General features: G+C 45.6%; 1 protein-coding gene across 4 annotated transcripts in view; it reads left to right on the top strand.

Annotated features, from left to right (window-relative positions):
• Positions 1–20,776, top strand: part of gramd2aa (GRAM domain containing 2Aa) — a 58,704-nt gene extending 37,928 nt beyond the window's left edge. For 2 of the 4 annotated variants that reach the window (XM_059946058.1, XM_059946056.1), the window contains 6 exons: positions 5,832–5,903; positions 9,643–9,699; positions 11,073–11,232; positions 14,438–14,531; positions 15,687–15,794; positions 19,180–20,776. In XM_059946058.1, the coding sequence (XP_059802041.1) occupies positions 5,832–5,903; positions 9,643–9,699; positions 11,073–11,232; positions 14,438–14,531; positions 15,687–15,794; positions 19,180–19,183 (495 nt within the window). In that variant the 3' untranslated portion in view covers positions 19,184–20,776. Of the gene's footprint in view, positions 1–5,831; positions 5,904–9,642; positions 9,700–11,072; positions 11,233–14,437; positions 14,532–15,686; positions 15,799–19,179 lie in introns of those variants that run through there. The other 2 variants (XM_059946059.1, XM_059946057.1) reach the window with 2 other exon arrangements.
• Positions 20,777–21,769: the final 993 nt, after the last annotated feature.

The raw sequence follows: 21,769 nt of genomic DNA, 5'->3' as shown, positions 1-21,769 counted from the left end.
AAGCTCTGCCGCAGCAGTTCCACCCCACCCACCGGCGTTTCAACCACATTCATGTGAATATCGTGGGCCCTCTGTTAGTGTTGCGCAGAGTGCGGCACCTCCTGACTATCGTGGACCGGTTCACAAGATGGCCAGAGGCGATCCCGCTCACCGACATCACCTCCGAATCTTGCGCCTGGGCACTGATCGCCACCTGGGTGTCCCGCTTTGGTGTACCGGCCCACATTACCTCTGACAGAGGCGCTCAGTTCACCTCCAGCCTGTGGTCAGCTATGGCCAGCCTTTTGGGGACACAGCTGCACCACACCACTGCCTACCACCCAAAGTCGAACAGCCTGGTGGAGCGTTTCCACTGTCACCTGAAGTCGGCTCTCATGGCCCGCCTGCGAGGAGCTAACTAGGCGACGAGCTTCCCTGGGTCCTACTCGGCATCTGCACGGCGCCCAAAGACAATCTGCACACCTCGTTGGCCGAGTTTGTGTACGGCGCACCCCTGGTCGTCCCCGGGGAGTTCATACCAGCCCCAAGAGGGCAAGAGGAAGAACCCGCAGCAGTCCTGGGCAGACTAAGCGAGAGGCTCGGTGACCTGGCCCCCATACCCACTTCGCAGCACGGGCAGAACCAGACCTGCGTACCCAAAGACCTGCAGAACTGTAAGTTTGTGTTTGTATGAAGGGGCAGGCATCGGCCACCGCTGCAACGGCCCTACGAGGGGCCGTTTACGGCGCTCAGGAACAACGGGTCCACGTTTGTGCTGGATGTTGGGGGGAGAGAGGATGTTTTCACAGTGGACCGACTCAAACCGGCCCATGTGGACTTGGCGCAACCGGTTGAGTTTCCGGCACCGCGGCGCAGAGGCCGACCTCCCAAACAGTGTCCGGCCCAGACTGTGGACATTGGGGGGTGTATCGCCGGTTCTGGGGGCGGGGGGCTGTTATGTGGCGACCCACTTCCTAGCGCACTCGAACCAGCTCATAAATAGCCAGCGCGCCGGCACAAAGGCCAGGTCTGCTTCACCAACAAAGGGAAAAGCCTGCGGGTGATTGTGAGTACGTGCCCCTACAGCATCTGTGCCCGGGGAGGGCGGGATCAGGGAGGCTTTAAAGCAAGGCTGTGAAGTTCGAATAAAATCTTTCTTTAACTGCAGTTTACTGACACCGTGTCGTTATTTTAGCGCTGCGTGTAGCACACCGCTACAAAAATATCATTCCCACAGGCCCATTTTCCCTTGGCGGTTCTTCACATTTTTCATATAATGGCCTGAATTGGGATTAGTGCTTAAATTATGATATGATTGGTATATTATTCATTATACACCTAGATCAAAAAATCTGCAGATGCTGGAAATCTGAAATAAAAACAGAAAATGTAGGAAACTTTCAGCAGGTGTTACTTTAATAATATGTAAAAGGCTTTTTGGCAGGTGCATGGCGAGGAAAAGTTTATGTATTTGGGCCAAACATAGGCAAATGAGACTAGCTTAAATAGAATTTTGAGTTGACATGGACCAGTTGGACTAAAATGGCCTGACTCCATGCTGTATGACTGTCTGGCTTTTCTCAGAAAGAGAAACAGTTATTTGGTTTTGATTATCTCCATCAGTTCTGATGAAACACTCACCTTGTTTCTCCTTCCATAGATGCTGCCTGACCTACTGAGAATTTGTTTTTATTTCATCATAAATGCCCTGCTTTTCTACCCTGTCTGTTTATGAATCCCAGGATACTAATTGATCTACAGATCACTCCCTCAACACTCGCATATACCCACTGGTCCAGTGAATCCAGCACACCCTTGGAGCATTGTCTACCAATAGTCGTTATTTGCAGGGTATAGTGGTTGGAAGTGTAGAAAGAAAGCTGAAAGGAAAAGTGACACTTCATGATAGACAAGGAAACAGGAATGTTCCTTGTAAAAAATAAGAAGAGAACATTTAACACCTCCCATATGTCTATTCAATAAGAACATGACTGATGTCTTACCTCATGCTACTTTTCTGCATTAACCTCATTCGCTTAATTATTAAAGTAACAATCAATTTCTGTCTCCTAAGTGACTGAGCCTCCTACCGTTGTGGGTAGAGAATTCCAAAGGTTCAGTACTTCCTGCAATCCTATTTATTTTGAGACTATGACTCCTGGTTCTAGACACTTCATCCAAGGCAAGCATAATTTCTTCAGGAATTTTGTATGCTTCAATGAGATCGGGCTTCTTTCTTCTGAACCCAAATCAGTTCAGGGTTGTTCTGTATAATCTGTCCTTGTGGGTGAAATCCACCATTCCAGGAGTCGGCCTTCAGTGCTTTACCTATACTGCAAGTTGCTCTTCCCTTGGGTAGGATTGGCAGCCCCAAGATGTCTCACTGTGATCATTTATAATACAAGTACTTGTACTCGTGTAGCAACACAAGATGCTGGACGAACTCAGTGAGTCAGGCAGCATCAATGAAGAGAAATGGACAATTAATAGTTTGGGTCAAGACCCTTTATCTAGACTGGAGAGAAATGGCTTGAGCAGGTGGAGGGAAGGGTGGAAGAAAAGCTGCCAAGCGATGGGTGGATCCAGCTGAAGAGAGTTGATGGGCAGAGGCAGGAGGGAAGAATTGAAATAGTGCCAGAAGCAGGAAGCTCTTATCTCTTGTGCCTCTAACTTATTTACTCTTGTACTCAAGTCCTTTCCTAATGAGGGTCTGTATCTAATAATTTGCTGGATTTTTCAACAATTTGTATACAACATCCATTTGAGCATTGACACTTTTTTGTCTCTCATTTTAAAAAACCATAATTTTTCTTACGTTTTCTCACATTATCACAAATTCACCTCGCTCCCTTTACCCACTCGCTTAATTTGTTTCTATCTACCTGAAACTCTCCGCATCTTCCTCACTGCCCATACCTCTGCCTAACTTTGTATTGCAAAGGTTCTCTTCTATTCTGTCCTTGACCATCCCCTTGCACTTGCAATTGGCCTCCTGATGGCTGGAGCTTCTCTGAGACATCATCTTCATTTGTATGGATACCATGGCCTACATTCACTGCACGTAACAAATAGCATGTGCATCAGGAAGTCACCCAGTGTGACGTGGACAAGAGGCATGAAAATTAAAATTTCAGAATAAAAGTAGAAAAGGAATTAAGTTACACACATCAGCAAGGATGGAGATCCCTTTTGCTGGAGTTTCAAAATAGAACTTAACAAGAGAAGAGGAGGAGTAAATGGAAGAAGGGAGAGGAGGAAGAGGAGCGAGAAAGGGGATGAGGTAGAGAGTACGGTTAGGTGAGAGATACTGAGAAAGAAGAGACAGGAATGAGAATGAAAGCTGAGAGGGTTTGGGAAGATGAGCTAGAGGGAGATAAAAGGGTAAGGGAGTGTGAAATGGCCTCTTCCTGTGCTGTAGCTTGACTGTACAAGGAGTGTAAAGTGTGAGATATTTAAATGAAGTGCAGGGCATTAGAGTGTAGGATTGGTTTATTATTGTTACATGTACTAAGATACAGTGAAAAGCTCGTCTCGCAAACTGTTTATATCAATGACATCATTACGCAGGGCATAAAGCTAGAAAAAGGTAAAATAATAACAATGCAGAATAAAGTGTAAAAGCTACTGAAAAAGTGCATGAAATGTCCATTCAAATCTGAATCAAGGATAACCCCCAGGCTGGTTGCTTCTGATTTTACAAGGGGAGCCAAGTTCCCAAGTTTATTAATAAGTTTACATTTGGTTTTGGAACTAACCAAAAGTATTCCAGTTTTATCTTCATTTACTTTAGGAAATTATTGTTCGTTGATTTGTTTATTGCAGTGAGACCATAAGTCAGAGAAGATGGGGTGTGATCATCATTAGGATTAACCAACATGTATAATTGTATATCATCTGTGGAAATCAAGTTTATGCTCTCTAATGATGTCTCTGATGGGGAGAATGTATAAGGAGAAGAGTAGGAAACCAAGACAGCTTCCCTGAGCAATGCCAAAAGGTGCTTTGTATCTGTTAGAAAATTGGTCTAAAGACAGACGAAGGGTTTTCCTTCTAAGATAATATGAATGAAACCAATTAAGGGCACTACCAGAGAGGCCAATCCAGTTCCTAATGCAATTTAGGACAATCTAGATTGTGCTCTTTTTAAGAGATTATCTTTAGAAGTTACTGGTATCTGTAGCTATACTCTCCCTAATGGACAACACAAGGAAATCTGCGTGAAATTCAAGATGCTTAAAATTCAAACAACACACACAAAGTGCTGGTGGAACACAGCAGGCCAGGCAGCATCTATAGGGAGAAGCACTGTCGACGTTTCGGGCCGAGACCCTTCGTCAGGACTAACTGAAAGGAAAGATAGTAAGAGATTTGAAAGTAGGAGGGGGAGGGGAAAATGCAAAATGATAGAAGACAGGAGGGGGTGGGGTGAAGCTAAGAGCTGGAAAGGTGATTTGCAAAAGGGATACAGAGTTGGAGAAGGGAAAGAATCATGGGACGGGAGGCCTAGGGAGAAAGAGAGGAGAGGGGAGCACCAGAGGGAGATGGCGAACAGGCAGAGTGATGGGCAGAAAGAGGGAGAGGAAAAAAAAGGAGGGGGGAGAAACTAAATATATCAGGGATGGCATAAGATGGTGAGGAGGGGCAGTAACGGAAGTTAGAGAAATCAATGTTCATGCCATCAGGTTGGAGGCTACCCAGCCGATATATAAGGTGTTGTTCCTCCAACCTGAGTATGGCTTCATCTTGACAGTAGAGGAGGCCATGGATAGACATATCAGAATGGGAATGGGACGTGGAATTAAAATGTGTGGCCACTGGGAGATCCTGCTTTCTCTCCCTAATGGAAGTAATTTTTTGATTTAAAAATTCCTGACATTTTGTGCCAGATGCTTGACTGAGAACATTATAGGCTGGAGCAGGGTTCAACAGTTAGTTTGTAGTTGAGAACAATATTGCTGCTATTCTCTGTAGTAATCGTGGAAAAATGGACTCTTCTTGCAGAGCATATATCAATGCTAAAGGAGTGTAATTTTTCCTTAAACATTTACAGTGGAGCCAGTTTTCAATTTTCTCTCAGCTACTATGCATGCTCTCTTGGGTTTGTGGACAGAATTGTTTAACCGTGGTGATCTTTTACTAAGCAAAAGATAAAACGCTGAGGAAAGAAGAACCTAATAGAAGAGAATAGGCCAAGGGAGAAAGGGAAAGAGAAGGGACATGGTGGGGGTGAGGTGATAGGCAAGGTAGAAGAGACAGCTAAGAGGGGAGCTGGAGTGGGAATGGAAGGAGAATGAAGGTGGAGGGGGAAAAATTACTGTAAGTTAAATCATGCCATCAGGTTGGATGCTACCCAGTTGGAATATGAGGTGTTGCCCCTCTAACTTGAGAGTGGCCTCATTGTGGCAGTAGAGGAGACCTGGACTGACATGTCAGAATGGGAATGGGGATTGGAATTAAAATGGTTGCACTGGGAAATCCTGCTTGTTGCAGGAGTGAAGGTGCTGGACAAAGCGAAGGTACTTCTAATCTTCATTGGGTCTCGTCGATGTAGAGTCTGTGCCAGGAGCACAAGATGCAGTGTGCTGGCTTACCTGCTGAGTTCCTCCAGCATTTTGTATGTATTACTCTTGATTTCCGGCATCTGAGGAGTTGCTTGAATTTGTTTTGTGTCTTCTGCCCAATGGGAGAAGGGAGCAGAGAGGATGAGTGGGGTCTTTGATTATGTTGGCTGCTTTGCTGATGCAGAAAGAAGTATTGATGGAGACGATGGAGGTGAAGCTGGTGCCTGTGATGTGGGTCAAGCACTGACGATTTGTGCTCAGTTTAATAAGCTTCTCTACTCTTTCCTGCAGTACATCTTCGTCTCCTTCATCTCGAGGGACAGTGTCTACGATGTGTTGAAGCAGGTCTGCTCACACTTACAGGTAGGGTCTCAGTTGTAGTTCGAGCTGATCAGTTCGTGCCCTTCGTCTCTGCCTAATGTGCAAGTGTTAGGTCAATGAGGGGAGCCACTTTCTGGTTCCAGTCCACATCTATGAACTCAAAGCTGGGGGCTGGCACTGGGGAAATGTGACCGACTCTCTAGTAAGAGTCATGCCACATAGATCCCACAGCACTGCTTTGAAGAGTAGGGTGTGCTTCTGGGATCCAATCCATTATAGTAGCACAGATCAGCCAGTGGTTATCATATTAATAGTGGGGTCTTGCTGTGTGTAAAATGGCAACCTCTACAGTCAAAACAAAATTACAACTGGGGATATGTTGAATTGCTGTGTTTTAAAAAAAAATGCTTTTTTTTGCGTCTGTCTTGTACAAGATACAAAGGGTTCTACAGGTATTGACTATAGATGAACTATACTTATCTCATAACTGAAATTCTCTTGCACAAACTATAAATACAAGCTTTCTATTCTATTCTCACTTTATTAATGGCTTTGCCTTCAGCAGCTGAGCCTCAACCTCTGGGGTTTCTTCTCTAAATGTCTCAACTCCCCCCCCCCCTTTTTTTTTCCTCCTTTAAGACACTTCCTCATCTGCCACGTTGCATTTGAGCTGGTTATTATAAACTGCCTTTTGGGCATTTCATTATCATAAGCGTGCTATTCCTATACAATATACGTGTTGACTTGGAATATTTGAAATTCCTCTGTGGTTTCAAGTTTATTGTGAGAAAGGCTTCCAGTTCCTATGTGTTATCTTGCATTTTGCTGTTAGGATCAACACAATGTTAAAGAATTGACTTATCTTTTAATGGTTACCTCAGTAGTGAGACAGTGGACCTGCAGGTATTAGTACTCAATGTCATCAAGCACTCAGATTGCTGTGGCTGTGCGAATATTTATGTACAACTTAGAGGACTCCTGGTCTTTACACAATTGCCAGTACACCTTTCTGGTATATGTTCAACATCTCACTGGCATAACAGGTTTGGATAGTTCTGATGAATCAGTACAAGTTCTTTAAGAATTAACCAATCCCTTTCTGGATTGATCAACTCAAGGTAAGAGCAAAGGTCAGAACTATTTGGCAAGCTTCACCATTCTTCACAATCTAGGTGTAAATGATCTGGCAGCCTACAATAAGGGATGTCCCACATTACAGATGGTCACTAATTGCTAGATAGGTTGCACTGCCCTGTTAGTCCTGTGGATGTTTTCAGTCTTCCTGCAGTCTTAGAGGTTGCAACATCTGTGCATTTGAAGACACCATAGAAATTAGGCCTGATACTTGGAGCATTAAAAGTTACTGTTCAGCGTTCCTGCCCCAAAAAGGGAATGTCTAAATGTGCATCTATCTGCTGGAGGAACTCAGCAGGTCAAGCAGCATCTTGGAGAAGGAGTGGTTGGGATGTTCAAGGGTGAAACCCTGTATCAGGGCTTTAGCTTAGTCATTCCTGTAGATGTTCTCAGAAGTTTTCAAATGTAGGTATTTAATATTCTTCCTGTCAGATTCTCTCTTTCTAAGTCACTACCAGAAGGTGAGGATGATAGATTGAAGCCAACAGAATTCTTACAGGCTCATGGATGGGTTACAAAGAGAATGTTTCCCTTGGCCATGCTGCCTAGATCTGGGATACAGGGTCAGTTAATGGGTAGACTGTTTAGGACTGAAATGAGAATTTATTTCACTTGAGAACATGGGAATTTGAAAGTCATATGGTCTAAGAGTCGTACAGTGCAGAAATTGGCCCTTCAGCCCTTCTCTTCCATGCTGACCTCTGTCAATCCATATTCACTTGCCCAGGTTAGATACTGGGCCTTCAATACCTTGCCTGGACGATTTAAATTCCTCTTAAATATAATGATTGTACCTGATTCCACCACCACCTCAGTGTGCATCTGAGATGTCAACTACTTTGGGTTTAAAAAAAACCTTCAGGACCCCTCAACACTCTTCCTTTCTAAACCTATGCCTTTTTGTTTTTGATCTCCTTTGAATGGGATAAAAGATTCTGCCCATGTTTTCCATGTAAACATCAGGTGATTTTATATAACTTTATCAGATCACCACTCAGGCTCCTTTGCTCCAGGGAAAACAAGTCTAGCCTATCCAATCTCTCCCCATAACCAAAGTCTTCCAATCCAGGCAACATTCTGATGACTCCTCTGCTCCCTCTCCAGCTGTGCAATGTGCTGCCACAGAGCTGGGTAGCTTGGTTGCTGAATTCATTCAGAACACAGAACAGTAAGACCAAAGAATTGTACAGCACACCTCATTCTTGCCAATCCTGATGCTTATCCCATCTGCGCACTTTAAGCCCACATCCTTTCCTATCCTGTCCGAACACTTTTTAACTGTTATGATTTCTGAACTTTTAAGTGAATCGACTGGTAATGAGGATGGGCAAGAAATCAGATTTTGAGATAAAAGCAATAAACACAAAATGGTGGAGGAACTTGGCAAGTCAGGCAGCATCAATTGAGGAAATAAGCAGATGACATTTCAGGCTGATGAAGAGTTTATTCCCCTCCCTAGATGCTGCCTGACTTGCTGAGTTCCTTCAAGTGTCTCCCTCTCTCCCTCTCTCCCTCTCTCCCTCTCTCCCTCTCTCCCTCTCTCCCTCTCTCCCTCTCCCCCTCTCCCCCTCTCCCCCTCTCCCCCTCTCCCCCTCTCCCCCTCTCCCCCTCTCCCCCTCTCCCCCTCTCCCCCTCTCCCCCTCTCCCCCTCTCCCCCTCTCCCCCTCTCCCCCTCTCCCCCTCTCCCCCTCTCCCCCTCTCCCCCTCTCCCCCTCTCCCCCTCTCCCCCTCTCCCCCTCTCCCCCTCTCCCCCTCTCTCTCCCTCTCCTGCAGACGCTGGAAATCCAAGCAATACACAAAATACTGGAGGAACTCAGCAGACCAGGCAGCATCTATGGAAAATAATACAGTCAACATTTCAGACCAAGTTCCTTCATCAGGACTCGTGGATGAGGGGTTTTGGCCCAAAATGTTGACTCTACTTTTTTTCCCCCATTGATTCTGCTTTGCCTGTTGAGTTCCTCCAGCATTTTGTGTGTGTAAGTCTGTAGAATCTGTGTTTCTGGGGAAAGGTCAGCTATGATCTTGATGGCAGAGTAAAGGGTTCAGTTGACCTGCTGCTGTTGCCACTTCTGATGTTCTTATGGATTTGCAGACTGTTGATCTGTGTCTTCTGTGACTATTGGCCTCAAACTTGGTGGTAGACATTGAGAGTTTGGCAGCCACTGTTAGAGTAGACGGGACAATTGACTGTAGCACATTTAAAAGGTGGTATACGTCGGTGCAGTGGTGTGTTTGTGGTGGAGGAAGCGAATGTTTCGGGTGGCAAGCAGGGTGCCCATCTTGCAGCTGCTTTGTCCTGGATGTTGTCGAACTCCTTGAAAGTTGCTAAAGCCGAACTCATCAGGAAAGTGGAGAGAATCCACCACACGCCTGACTAATAGATGGTGGAAAGACCCCTCGGTCAAGAGTAGAGTCACTCATCTCATCCCCATCCCAACCAGGACAGCACAAAATCAAAGTACTTTTGATTACCATAAGTGTAAGAAGTTCCATAAAGTGCCATTTCATATCATAGGTGTGTGGCTATCTGAGTTGGGAGGTACTGGTTCCACTTTGGAAAGTAGCATTGCCTCTCTTCTGGTGTTGCATAGGTGGAATTATTCATTCTCTTGGCGGCTTATTTACTGGCCATTCTCTGTTTCAGGATAACAGTAAGAAGAGCTTGAGTGTGGGCACAGACACATTGGATTCCCATCCTTTGGTGAGTTGATTTCTGGGGGCTTAGATTTTTAACCTGTCTTGAATTTTGGAGCAATTTTCTCTTTTGTCCCAAGAAACCTGATGCTGGAATAATGCTGACCCTGCAGTTACCACATAAAAGTATTGGATGAGGAACAACACAATGGTGGTCAAAATGGGAAATGCCAGAATAATTATTGAATTCTCCTGAGAGCCCCTATGTACAACACCTGCAAGTGTGGCTCGTTACCACTTCATCAAAAAGTTGGTCATGTTACTGGCTATAATCAGAGCTGGGTATCTTTTATTAAGAAGGCTCACCAATCTCTCTGCTTCCTCAGGAGACTAAGCATTTTCCTGTCTACCCTTTCCAATTTTTATCGCTGCATCATAGAAAGCATCCTGTCTAGATGCATAATGGCTTGTTAGGGCAACTGCTCAGCACGAGACTACAAGAAACTACATAGGTGTGGTAACAGCTCAGCACATCACGGAAATCAGCCTCCCCTCCATGGACTCTGCATTTTTCACTGCCTCGGTAAAGCAAAGACCCCCTCCACCTTGGACATACTCTTCTCTGCTCCCCTCTTCCTTTGGGCAGAAGGTAAAACAAGCATGGAAGCCTGTCCTACCAGCCTCAAGAACAGCTTCCACATCTTTCCTGAAACGTGACCAGACTAGTCGAGCTGTGGCCAAGCTTTTCTTCTCATGGAAGGAGGCTATTTGGCCCATCAAGTCTCTGCTAGTTCACAGAGCAATCCAGTTAATCCCATTCTTGCACTCACTTATCAACTCTCTCACCTCCCCATCAGTTTCCCCTCCCTGATTTCTCCCCCCACCCCCACCATCCACTGGCACTAGCAACAATTTACAGCAGTTAATTAACCTAATGAACTGTCCATCCGTGGGATGTGGGAGGAGATGAGCTCCCATTAGAAGTCCACATGGACACAGGGAGAATGTGAACCCTGCCAGCCTCAGAGGTTGGGATCAAACTAACCTCTGTATTACTTTTAAGGATCTGCCGACGTGTTCTCCCTCTGTACTTCCACAACACTTACTATTCTGCTATTTATTAAATAGCAGAACTATATTAAACTTGCCAGGTTTTGGGGACATGACACTATCCCTCATCTGATTGGCCGGCAGCTCTGGTACAACACCTTCCTAATTGGTCATTGACTTGAAGCATCTCTCTTTAGATGCTACCTGAGCTGTTAGGTATCCCCTCTTATTTATAAATTAGCCTCACATTTATTAGGCAATGGTAGAAAGCCGGAGGAGGGCAGTGGAGTTGCACTTGTCTATTGTCAGTATTATCATTGGCCACGGTGACATTGCTCACAGTCTGTGGCGCTATTATTGGGTGAGATTACTTTCTGTGCTGTTTCTCAGGAAGGCTATAGGTTACATTTGGAGTGGAAAAGAAAACTCTCTAATGGCTCCTCATCCTCACAGCCTGAAACAGAACACCAGTCGCTGCTGGGAAACTCCACCAGCAGCCTGAGTACTCCAGAGGTGGAGAGCTCCAGCTGCAGCAGTCAGACCTTCAGAGGTTAGTACAGAGTCTGGGTTACACCTTGTCAGCATACAGCCGGTATGTAGTGAGGGACCAGTGTGTGTCAGCAGAGAGAGTGCAGCTGGTAGAGCCACTGCCTCACAGATCCTGTGACACTGGTTCGATCCTGATCTCGGGTGCTCTCTGTGTGGAGTTTTCAAGTTCTCTATTTCCCTCCTCAGATGCTCCTGTTTCCATAAGATAAAAGAGCAGAATTTGGCCCATCAAGTCTGCTCTGCCATTCTAACATGACTGATTTATTTTCCCATCGAACCCATTCTTCTGTCTTCTCCCTGTAACTTTTGGTGCCTTTACTAAACAAGAACCTATCAATCTCCGCTTTAAGCATACCCATTGTGTTGGCCTCCATAGCCATCTGTGGCAATGAATTCCACAGATTCACCAACCTCTGGTTAAAGAAATTCCTCCTCATCTCTTTTCTAAACTCTATGTAGGATGTGTTTTCTCCCAGAACCCAAAGAAAGTAGCTTAATTGTTCTCCAGATTGTGTGAGGAGTAAAGTATGGGGGATGTTTATGAGAATAAATTTGATTTGGGGTAGATTCAACTTGCTGTCTGCTTCCAAGCTGAGAGATGTGCAAGATTGTCCTCACCCTAGAAACGGACTCGGCAAAATAGGGGATTAGCAGAAGTGAAGTGAGACCACACTTGGTGTACTGTTTGGTTCTGATCACCCAGGAATGTCACTAAGCTAGAGAAGATGTTAGAGGGGCTGGAGGGCTTGAATTGTAAGGAGAAACTGGAGAGCCTAGGACTTTTTCTCGCTGGAATGCGGGAAGATGAGGAGAGACCTTATAGAAGTTTATAAAACACAAGGATGTCATGAAGCATGCTGATGAGATCAGTCTTCTTCCTAAGGTAGGGAAGCCTGAAACTAAAGGGATTAGGTTTAAGGTGAGCGGGGAAAGGTTTAAACTTGTATTTGCATAAAGGGTGGTATGTATAAAATAATTTTGGACAGGTATCTGGTTAGGAACACTTTTGAGGGAAATGACCCAAAAACAAGCAAATGGGTGGAGCTGAGGTAGATGGCTTGCTCAGCATGGTCAAGTTGGACAGAAGGGCCTGTTTCTTTGCTGTATAACTGTGACTCTATGCTACATTTCTAGAAGGACCTTAAAAACACCAACAATGATTGGCAGCAGGTTAAAGGGGGAAACAAGCAAAGCATACCCAGATAAGACAAGATCTGCAGATGCTGGAAATCTGAGCAACACACAAAATGCTGGGGGAAGCTTAGCAGGCCAGGCAGCATCTATGGGGGGAGGGTGGGGCTGGGGAGTACAGTCAGTGTTTCAAGCCGAAACCCTTTGGCAGGACTGGAGAAGAGAGCTGAGGAGTAGATTTAAAAGGTGGGGGGAGGGGAGGGAGAAACACCAACTAATAGGTGAAACCTGGAGGGGGAGGGATGAAGTAAAGAGACAGAAGGTCATGGAAGAAAGAAAAGGGAGGGGGAGCACCAGAGGTGGTTGATGGGCAGACAGGGAGATGAGGTGAGAGAGGGAAAATGGGATGGGAAATGGTGAAGGGTGGGGAGGGTGGGGGTCATTACCGGAAATTCAAGAAATCGATGTTCATGCCATCAGGTTGGAGGCTACCCAGCCAGTATATAAGGTGTTGTTCCTCCAACCTGAGTATGGCTTCATCTTGACAGTAGAGGAGGCCATGGATAGACATATCAGAATGGGAATTGGACGTGGAATTAAAATGTGTGGCCACTGGGAGATACTGCTTTCTCTCCCTAATGGAAGTAATTTTTTGATATAAAAATTCCTGATATTTTGTGCCAGATGCTTGACTGAGAACATTATAGGCTGGAGCAGGGTTCAACAGTTAGTTTGTAGTTGAGAACAATATTGCTGCTATTCTCTGTAGTAATCTTGGAAAAATGGACTCTTCTTGCAGAGCATATATCAATGTTAAAGGAGTGTAATTTTTCCCTAAACATTTACAGTGGAGCCAGTTTTCAATTTTCTCTCAGCTACTATGCATGCTCTCTTGGGTTTGTGGACAGAATTGTTTAACCGTGGTGACCTTTTACTGAGCAAAAGATAAAACGCTGAGGAGCCGCACCAGAGGGAGGTGATGGGAGGGCAAGGAGAGAGAGGGAAAAGGGAATGGAGAATGGTGAGGAGGGGCATTACCGGAAGTTTGAGAAGACAATGTTCATGCCATCAGGTTGGAGGCTACCCAGACTGAATATGAGGTGGTGTTCCTCCAACCTGAGTGTGGCCTCATCACAACCGAGGAGGAGGCCATTGATGGATATCAGTGAAACCCGTCATAGTTCGGAAGACCACTTCGCTGAGCACCCACGCTCCGTCTGCCAGAACAAGTGGGATTTCCCATTGACCACTCATTTTACTTCCACTTCCCATTCCAATGTGTCCATCCATGGCCGCCTCCACTGTCGTGATGAGGCCACACTTGCGTTGGAGGAACATCACCTTATATTCTGTTTGGGTAACCTCCAACCTGATGGCATGAGCATCATTTTTCAAACTTCCAGTAATGCACCCCAACCCCCACTTCACCATTTCCCATCCTCTTTGTTTCCCCCCCTCTCACCTTATCTCCTTGCCTACCCATCGCCCCCCTCTGGTGCCCCTTCCCCCTTTTCTTTCTCCATGGCCTTCTGTCTCTTTCACCAATCAACTTCCCAGCTCTTTACTTCATCCCTCCCCCTCTGGGTTTCACCTATCACCTGGTGTTTCTCTCTCCCCTCCTCCACCTCTTAAATCTACTTCTCAGCTTTCTTCTGTCCTGGCTGGAAATGTCGACTGTGCTTTCTTTCCGTAGAGGCTGCATGCCCTGCTGAGTTCCTCCAGCTTAAAGCCTGCCCAGGTGAAGGCTTTAGGAAAAGAGAGCAGGCAAGGGAAGCTGGAGGGTGTGCAGATGGGACAGAAATAGTAGGGTCATGGGGAGTTGCTAACAGTGACAGAAGACCCACGGAGCTGAACACAGTGAGAATGTTTGCAACCCAGATGTGACTGTATCTGAAGCCCGAGTATTCGGCCACTGTAGATCAGGGAGTAGGTCCGCAGTTAGTGTATTTGGCTGCAGTGGTAGATGGAGGGTAAGGGGAAGCAGAATGATGGTACGGCAATGGGATGTGTACCTTTGTTAAGTAGATGTGCCCTGTTGCCTCTCAATCCATATTCTGTATGCTTCCATCTTTCAGAAAGACTGGTGAAGAAAGAAAAAATACTTGAATTGGATTCAGTCGAAGGAATCAGCCAAGTAGAATATCGAATACTCTGGATATTAATTGTCACGTGAGTATTGAATAGTGCCTCACGTATCACGTGGGGTGAAGGAGGCGGAAAGTGGTACTGTCTCCCAAGGTAGATTGTGATTGTCAGGATTCCAAACTTTGGCATCTCCTGGACAAGTCACTTGCCCTCCAGGAGCACCTACACACTTCTGAATAGAGGTGCTCCAGAAGCAAATGAAGATTGTTTTTTACATATTGCCTAAAATCTGACCAGTGAACTCCATTATAACAAGCAACCTTCAGTATTTAAAACCTGGTGTTGAATTGATGCTGTAATTAAAGTGTGATCAAATCATCTTCAGAATCGGATTCAACATATCACCAGCATAATTTGTGAAATTTGTTAAGTTTATGGCAGCTGTACAATGCAATACATGTTAATATAGGGGAAAAAACAGAGATTTTAAAGAATTAGTGAGGTAGTGTTCATGGGTTCAGTGTCCATTCAGAAATCGGATGGCAGAGTGGAAGAAGCTTTCCTGGGTAACAATAAGATAACGAGAAGAGGCCACATCCTGGGTGGTGGGGGTCCTTGATGATGGATGTCGCTCCTTGAAAATGTCCTGGGTACTACAGAAGCTAATGCTCGTGATAGAGCTGATTAATTTTACAACTCTCTGCAGCTTACTTTGATCCTGTGTAGAAGCCCTCCACACCCCTTTCCAGACGGTGATGCAGCCAGTGACGTTCACGTTAGTTACACTGCAGGTAAAGGGGATAATTTTGAAGTTACAAACAATCCGCTAGAGGAACTTGGCAGGTCAAACACTGACAATTCCTTTCCCCCCTGTTCAACCCTAACGCTGAGTTCCTCTAGCAGGTTTTTTGTTGCTCCAGGTTTCAACATCTCCAGCCTCTTGTGTCTCTTAGTTCTGAAGCTTCCATGCACTAAATGGCTTTAATATGCTCCTGTAATCTTAGTCTACGGAGCATGATGTTTACACAACCTCCTGTTTAAACATCATGCTCCATAGGTAGAACATCGCAAACTGTGGTTTTTCAACTGTGAAGGATTTGCATTTAAAAACACTTCTTTCTTTCACATCTTGTGGCAGCATTATGAAAGAGTTACCTGTTGTTGAGGGAAGAATGACTTCTGTTTCACAGGTTCATTTGTTTCCCAATCTGTGGACTGACATTGTTTATGTTTTTCCAGCGTCCTTATTCTCTTGGCATCCTCCATTTACATGACATACAGAGTGTTCTCACTGGAACAACAGTTGGGACTTCTGGACACAGCCTCCCAGTCACCCACCCACAAGAGGTAAGCTGGTAGCCTGGATCTGGACAAATTTAACCATTCAGTCTCCATGCACCAGTACGGGGACATTTTGCTGTGTGGTAACTTATCAGGATGGGTTCAGAAGCAGAGCGATCTTGCTCTGCTGTGCAGCTCAAGAATTAGGGTAGAGTTGAAGCCTGTGGCCCAATAAAGCCTCCTGACATCCTGTTCATATACGGGGTAAGAGAAGAGGTCTCCTTCATGTCTATTTCCTGCTTGTCTATCACCCAGCAGCTTTGGCCATTTCTGAATTTCCTGTAAACACTTACTGCTAAGTGTTTTCAGTTGGGCCATTGTGGGTGTCAGTGTAACAGAGATGCACACTGTAGTGACTTGTTGGAAATGTAATGAAGTGTAGCCAGTTATCTGCTCTCAGTATCTCAAATCAGGTTTATTATCTGTGACGTATGTTGTGAAATTTGTTGCTTTGTAGCAGCAGTACTGTGCAAGACATAGAAAGTTAGAAGTAAAAATGAAACAAAAGAAATGGTGCAAAAGAGGAATAGAAGGGTAGTAGTTATGAAACTGTTCAGAAATCTGATGGTGGATGGGGAAGAAGCTGTTCCTAAAACATAGATTATGGGTTTTCAGGCTCCTGTACCTCCTCCCCATTGGTGGTAATGAGTAGAGGTGACATCCTGGGTGTTGAGGGCAGAGGTGCCGACCAATTTTGAGATTAACAAAAAATATTCCTGTTCATACCAAAATTCCCAGCTTGAAGCTTGTTGCTTGGGGTCTAACAGCAGCACACAAATGGCTAGAAAAGCTCAGCAGATCTGGCAGCATCTGTGGATAGATACTGCATATATATTTAATCCCTCTATGTACAAAGTTGTGCTGCAGGTGGTTTGTTAACCATGTTGTCCACTTGCACACTGACTTTCATAGAGTATCCACCCAGCTCAAACTAGTTACTGACACCAACCCGCCAAACTGTTTCTACTGAAATTTGACCATTGTCCAACCTGAACTGCTCCCAAGTCTCATGGTAGGTTCTTCACCATCCCTCCTCACTGTATGTCACATTGATAGTATATATTTCACCCCCTGTAGCCAGATCATTTATATATTATTGGAAACACACTGGTCCCACTATGGACTCATTTGCACAGACTGGAAACAGGCCCTTTGACCCCTCACATTACAAGCAGTGGGCACATGGTCCACATTGATCACACCTTCCACTTTTTGGCCCCTTCTCTTCCTGGGAGATTTAAGTGCTCAGCTTGACGCTTAATAACTGTTCTCAGCAACTCTTTTTGCACCACTTCCTCTGGTGTGTGTTCCTCATACTCGCCGTTCTCACTAGGTGAAGAAGGTCCCTGGGAAGACCCCACCACACATGTCACTGTAGTCTGAAGATAATCCAGTTGCCTCATGAAATTGCATACCAAAGTTACCAGCTGTATAATATGCTTCCATTGTCCGAGAGTCCACGATAAGTTACCAAGTTCTCCTGAGAAACCATTATGTAAAACCTTTTTGGTGGAGTCTGCAGGGTTCTCTGATCATCACTTCACTTCATGAAAATGTGGTTCAGGTTATTTGACGTAATCAGGGCCGGGTGTATGTTATCAACCCATGCTTCCCCCTCAGTTTCTGTTTTCCCATTGTTGATATCGGGCCTGTAGTTACCAGGTTCATCCCCACTCTGGCCCTACTTCCATTGGCCAGGGTGTAGAAGGGTTAAATCCTCTGGCATGCCCCAAAGTCCAAAAAGGTCCTAAATCTTTTTCCATCAGCCATGGGGCGCCACAGTGGTGTAGTGGCTCGCACAATGGTATTACAGCTCGGAGTGCTGGAGTCAAGAGTTCAATCCCAGCTACCCCTGTAAGGGGTTTGCACGTCCTCCTCCTGCGATGTGTGCTCCAGTTTCCTCCACTGGTTTGTAGGTTAATTAGTAATTTTAAATTGTCCTGTGATCAGGGTTAAATCAGGGCTGTCGGGGATTTCTGGGCAGTGCAGCTTGAAGGGCCTATTCTGTGCTGTATCTCTTAAGTACAATAAAATAACTGTGGTGAAGGCAGTTCACCAAAGTGGTTGATACTTTTTTTTTCTGGCACTTCTTCCAATCGGATTTAATATTTCCAAATGTAATGGGATCAAGGTGATTGCTCCATGTGGGGAAAGCTTGGGGTGAGGGGTCGGTATGTCATTAATTTCATTGGCTTCCACTTTGTCTTTCAGTTTCATCTGCCTGTCTAGTTGGGACACTGATATTAGTAGTGAGAAAACAGTTGGACATTCTTTGACGGGGAAGTGTGGGTTAATAAGACAGCCAGCCCCGACTAACCCCAATAAGCTGAAGTGGTAATGAAAAAGTTCTGTAGGCTCCATTATAGAAGCATAGAAAACCTACAGCACAGTACAGTCCCTTTGGCCCACAAAGTTGTGCTGAACATGTCCCTACCTTAGAACTACTTAGGCTTACCCATAGCCCCCTATTTTTCTAAGCTCCATGTACCTATCCAGTCTCTTAAAAGACCCTATCGTTTCCACCTCCACCACCGTTGCCTGCAGCCCATTCCACACACTCTCTGTATAAGGGAAAAAAAACATACCCCTGACATCTCCTCTGTACCTACTTCCAAGCACCTTAAAACTGTGCCCACTCGTGTTAGCCATTTCAGCCCTGGGGAAAAAGCCTCTGACTATCCACACGATCAATGCCTCTCATCATCTTATACACCTATATCAGGTCACCTCTCATCCTCCGTCGCTCTAAGGAGAAAAGGCCGAGTTCACTCAACCTATTCTCATAAGGCATGTTCCCCAATCCAGGCAACATCCTTGTATATCTCCTCTGCACCCTTTTTATGGTTTCCATGTCCTTCCTGTACTGAGGCGACCAGAATTAAGCAGAGGCACTCCAAGTAGGGTCTGACCAGTGTCCTACATAGCTGCAACGTTACCCCTCTGCTCTTAAACTCAATCCCATGATTAATGAAGGCCATTGCACCATAGGCCTTCTTAACCACAGTCAACCCGTGCAGTTGCTTTGAGTGTCCTATGGACTTGGACCCCAAGATCTCCCTCTGATCCTCCACACTGCCGAGAGTCTTGCCATTTATGCCATATTCGGCCATCATATTTGACCTACCAAAATGAACCACCTCACACTTATTTGGGTTGAATTCCATCTGCCATTATAAAAGTGGCCTCTCGGGGGAATCTGATAACATTCTTCTGGGTGGCTGCTTCATGTCGAAACAAGCAGCCACTGTCTGCAGTGAGATGGGAAGTAGGGCCTGATTTGGTGTAAATATTTAAATCCTCTGTCAAAACCTTCAATTAACATCAAAAGAGCTGTTAGGCCTACCCTTTTGGAACTTGTGAAGCACTCACCTTTGTGTTTGTTATGTTCCAGGTAAGGTAGGTCCCCGAGGTTTTGTTGAAGCTGTTGGCTCACAGTGGCTCAGCGTTGGACCAGACAGCCCAGAGACTGTTTTCCTGTACTCACTGGATGGGATTGGAACTGAAAGAGGCCAATTACAAACTGTGAGCAGCTGATGTCTCCAGCACACTCTGATATTACCACAACACAAAGGTTTCCATTTCAAAGCACTTGCACAAAACCCAATAAGAAGCCTATTTTTTTAATTTATTTGTTAAATAAAGTTTAGTCCATTCTAAAGGTTAAAGAACCTCACTCCTACTGCCCTGGGGCTAGGACACCCAGCATTCACCAGCAAGAGCTTTATTCTAAGCATTTGTGAGTTGGACGTCAGGACTAGTTGTTGACAGGGCAGCCGTGAGCCCCATGCGCCGAGTGATGGAAGACTCAACCTTCTGAAGCAGCAGAAGAGACCACAGCGGACTGGAACTCGGTGTCTTACAGCGCCCTCGTCACTGGAACGATGGGAGTTCTTGGCCGCCCATCCTCTAAACAAATTGTTTCATTGACCTAGGCCAGTCACTGCCTTACCTCCTCACTTTGTTCCACATCCTTGCTCAGCAGATGCCAATTGTTTCTGTGCTCTCCACATCTCGAAGAAGCTTTAGCAGCTGTTTACATTGTGAAATGACCCATCTTTGGATCTTATGTGGGCATTCCGATAATTAAAAGTGTGGGTCCCTTCTGTGTTCAGTAATACAAGACAGCATCTGCTCCTGCTATGGTGTCAGATTCATAGCAGTGGAGTAAACACCATCGCAGGGAGCAGAGGGAGAGCAGTTGCTGGAGGGAGGGTGGTCAGGGGAGGGAAGTGTATTCAGTGGAGAGAGTGGGACAGAGAGCATTTGCTGGAGGGAGCACAGTCAGTGGAGAGAGTGGAGGAAAGGAGATTGCCAGGAGTGAGGGTGGTTGCTGGAGGGAACGCAGTCATTGGAAGGAGGGTGGTCCCCAAACATAATGGTGAGAAGGTGATCGGGAGGGTGAAATGAGTAGGGGTCATCATTGAGAGTGGTGGGAGGGCCTCAAGTGGAGTAAATGGAGGGAGGAGGCCACAGTGGAAGAAAGGAACGAGAGCCAGGGAGAACGGAGGGAGGGCCATTGATGGGAGGGGAATCCGTGGAGGGAGAGCCGGAGAGAGACCAGTAGCTGTGGGTGGGTGTTCGCTGGGTATCTTGAAAAAGTAAGAAAGCTGAAAGAAGGAATTTGCTTTAAAGTGGGTGGACACATTATTCTGTTGGTCGTGGGCAGCAGGTGGATATGGGAACATGCAAGATACTGTGGAATGATTTAGTATTGAATTGTGAGTACTGAACAAGGGAGAAGGTGGACCCTTCATACTGGGGTTATAAAGTAATAGATTGTTTGTAGATCCCAGCAAGGCCATTGGGAGAGTTTTGATGTACAGAATGCATTTCTGATGCTCAGATTCTGACCTGTGAACAGGGTGCAGGCTCTCCCTGGAGCACTCACTATTTGAGCTTCATAAACACTGGGCTTCTCTCTTGCTAATCAGAAATACTTGCTGTTCTTATTATTTGGTTTAATAAATGTTACAGTGTTGTTCCTGTGATTTTCCTTGGTGTTGCTTTCTACCTTCATTAATGTTTGTCCACATGATAACCATTCCTGCTGGAATATGGGAAGAGGAGGTTTTTGTGAGCGTGGGATGGTGGGGAGGAGCTGGGGGTGGGGGGGGGGGGGGGTTGATTCAGATCAGAGCAACAGGAGTGTCTAGAGGGACAAAGATGTGCAGGAGATTTCCTGCAGAAACTAAACTGAAGCTGGAGGGTGAACAGCTTTACAGAGGCAGGTGTGTTGGGGATATCTGCGGCTGAAAAGCTCAGGTAATCTGCACAAGACGATTATTTGCAAATTGTATATGTATGTGTGTGTGCTTGCTTGTGCACTCACTTCTGTCAGGATCTATATAACCATATAACAATCACAGCACGGAAACAGGCCATCTTGGCCCTCCTAGTCCGTGCTCTTGGGACAACCTCCAAAGGTCACACACAAAAACATACCTATCAACACAAACACACGTTAAAATCGAACACTCAATCATAGACACTTAAACATGTAGGTACATATACACATGCACTTGAACGCGTACTTGGACGCATGTTCTCTCTTGTTCTCTCCCGCACTCTCGTCTGTCAGAACAGAAAACTTGAACAGGACCTTTTGTTCATGGTGTTGAGCCAAGCTAATGAAGTTTCTGGTAGGTCATTCAGCAGTTGGCAGTGGGGGATTCAGGTCTAGAGCGCAGACTGGCACCTGCGTTGTGAGCAGATCTCAAAGCAGCATCAGTGTGGCGGAGGTTTTCTGACATGTAAACAGTGGGACTTGCTGGGGGTTGCAAAGGTGATGTGTTCGCAGGCTGTCTGTGGTAGAATCTGAGGGGAAACCGATGGAATGTGAGGTAGAGGGAGGACTAGTAAGGAATTGTATTATTCCAAAATTGTGTAGACTGAATGAGCTGTCATAGCTTCCTTCCAATCATAAGGAAATTAAAATACAGCTTGAAAAATTCTCCAAATCCACCAACATGGTAAGTAAACCA

This window comes from Hypanus sabinus, chromosome 21 (assembly GCF_030144855.1).
Source record: "Hypanus sabinus isolate sHypSab1 chromosome 21, sHypSab1.hap1, whole genome shotgun sequence".
NCBI lineage: Eukaryota > Metazoa > Chordata > Chondrichthyes > Myliobatiformes > Dasyatidae > Hypanus > Hypanus sabinus.
Note: the sequence above shows the minus strand (reverse complement) of the source record. Positions and strands in the feature narration are given on the sequence as shown.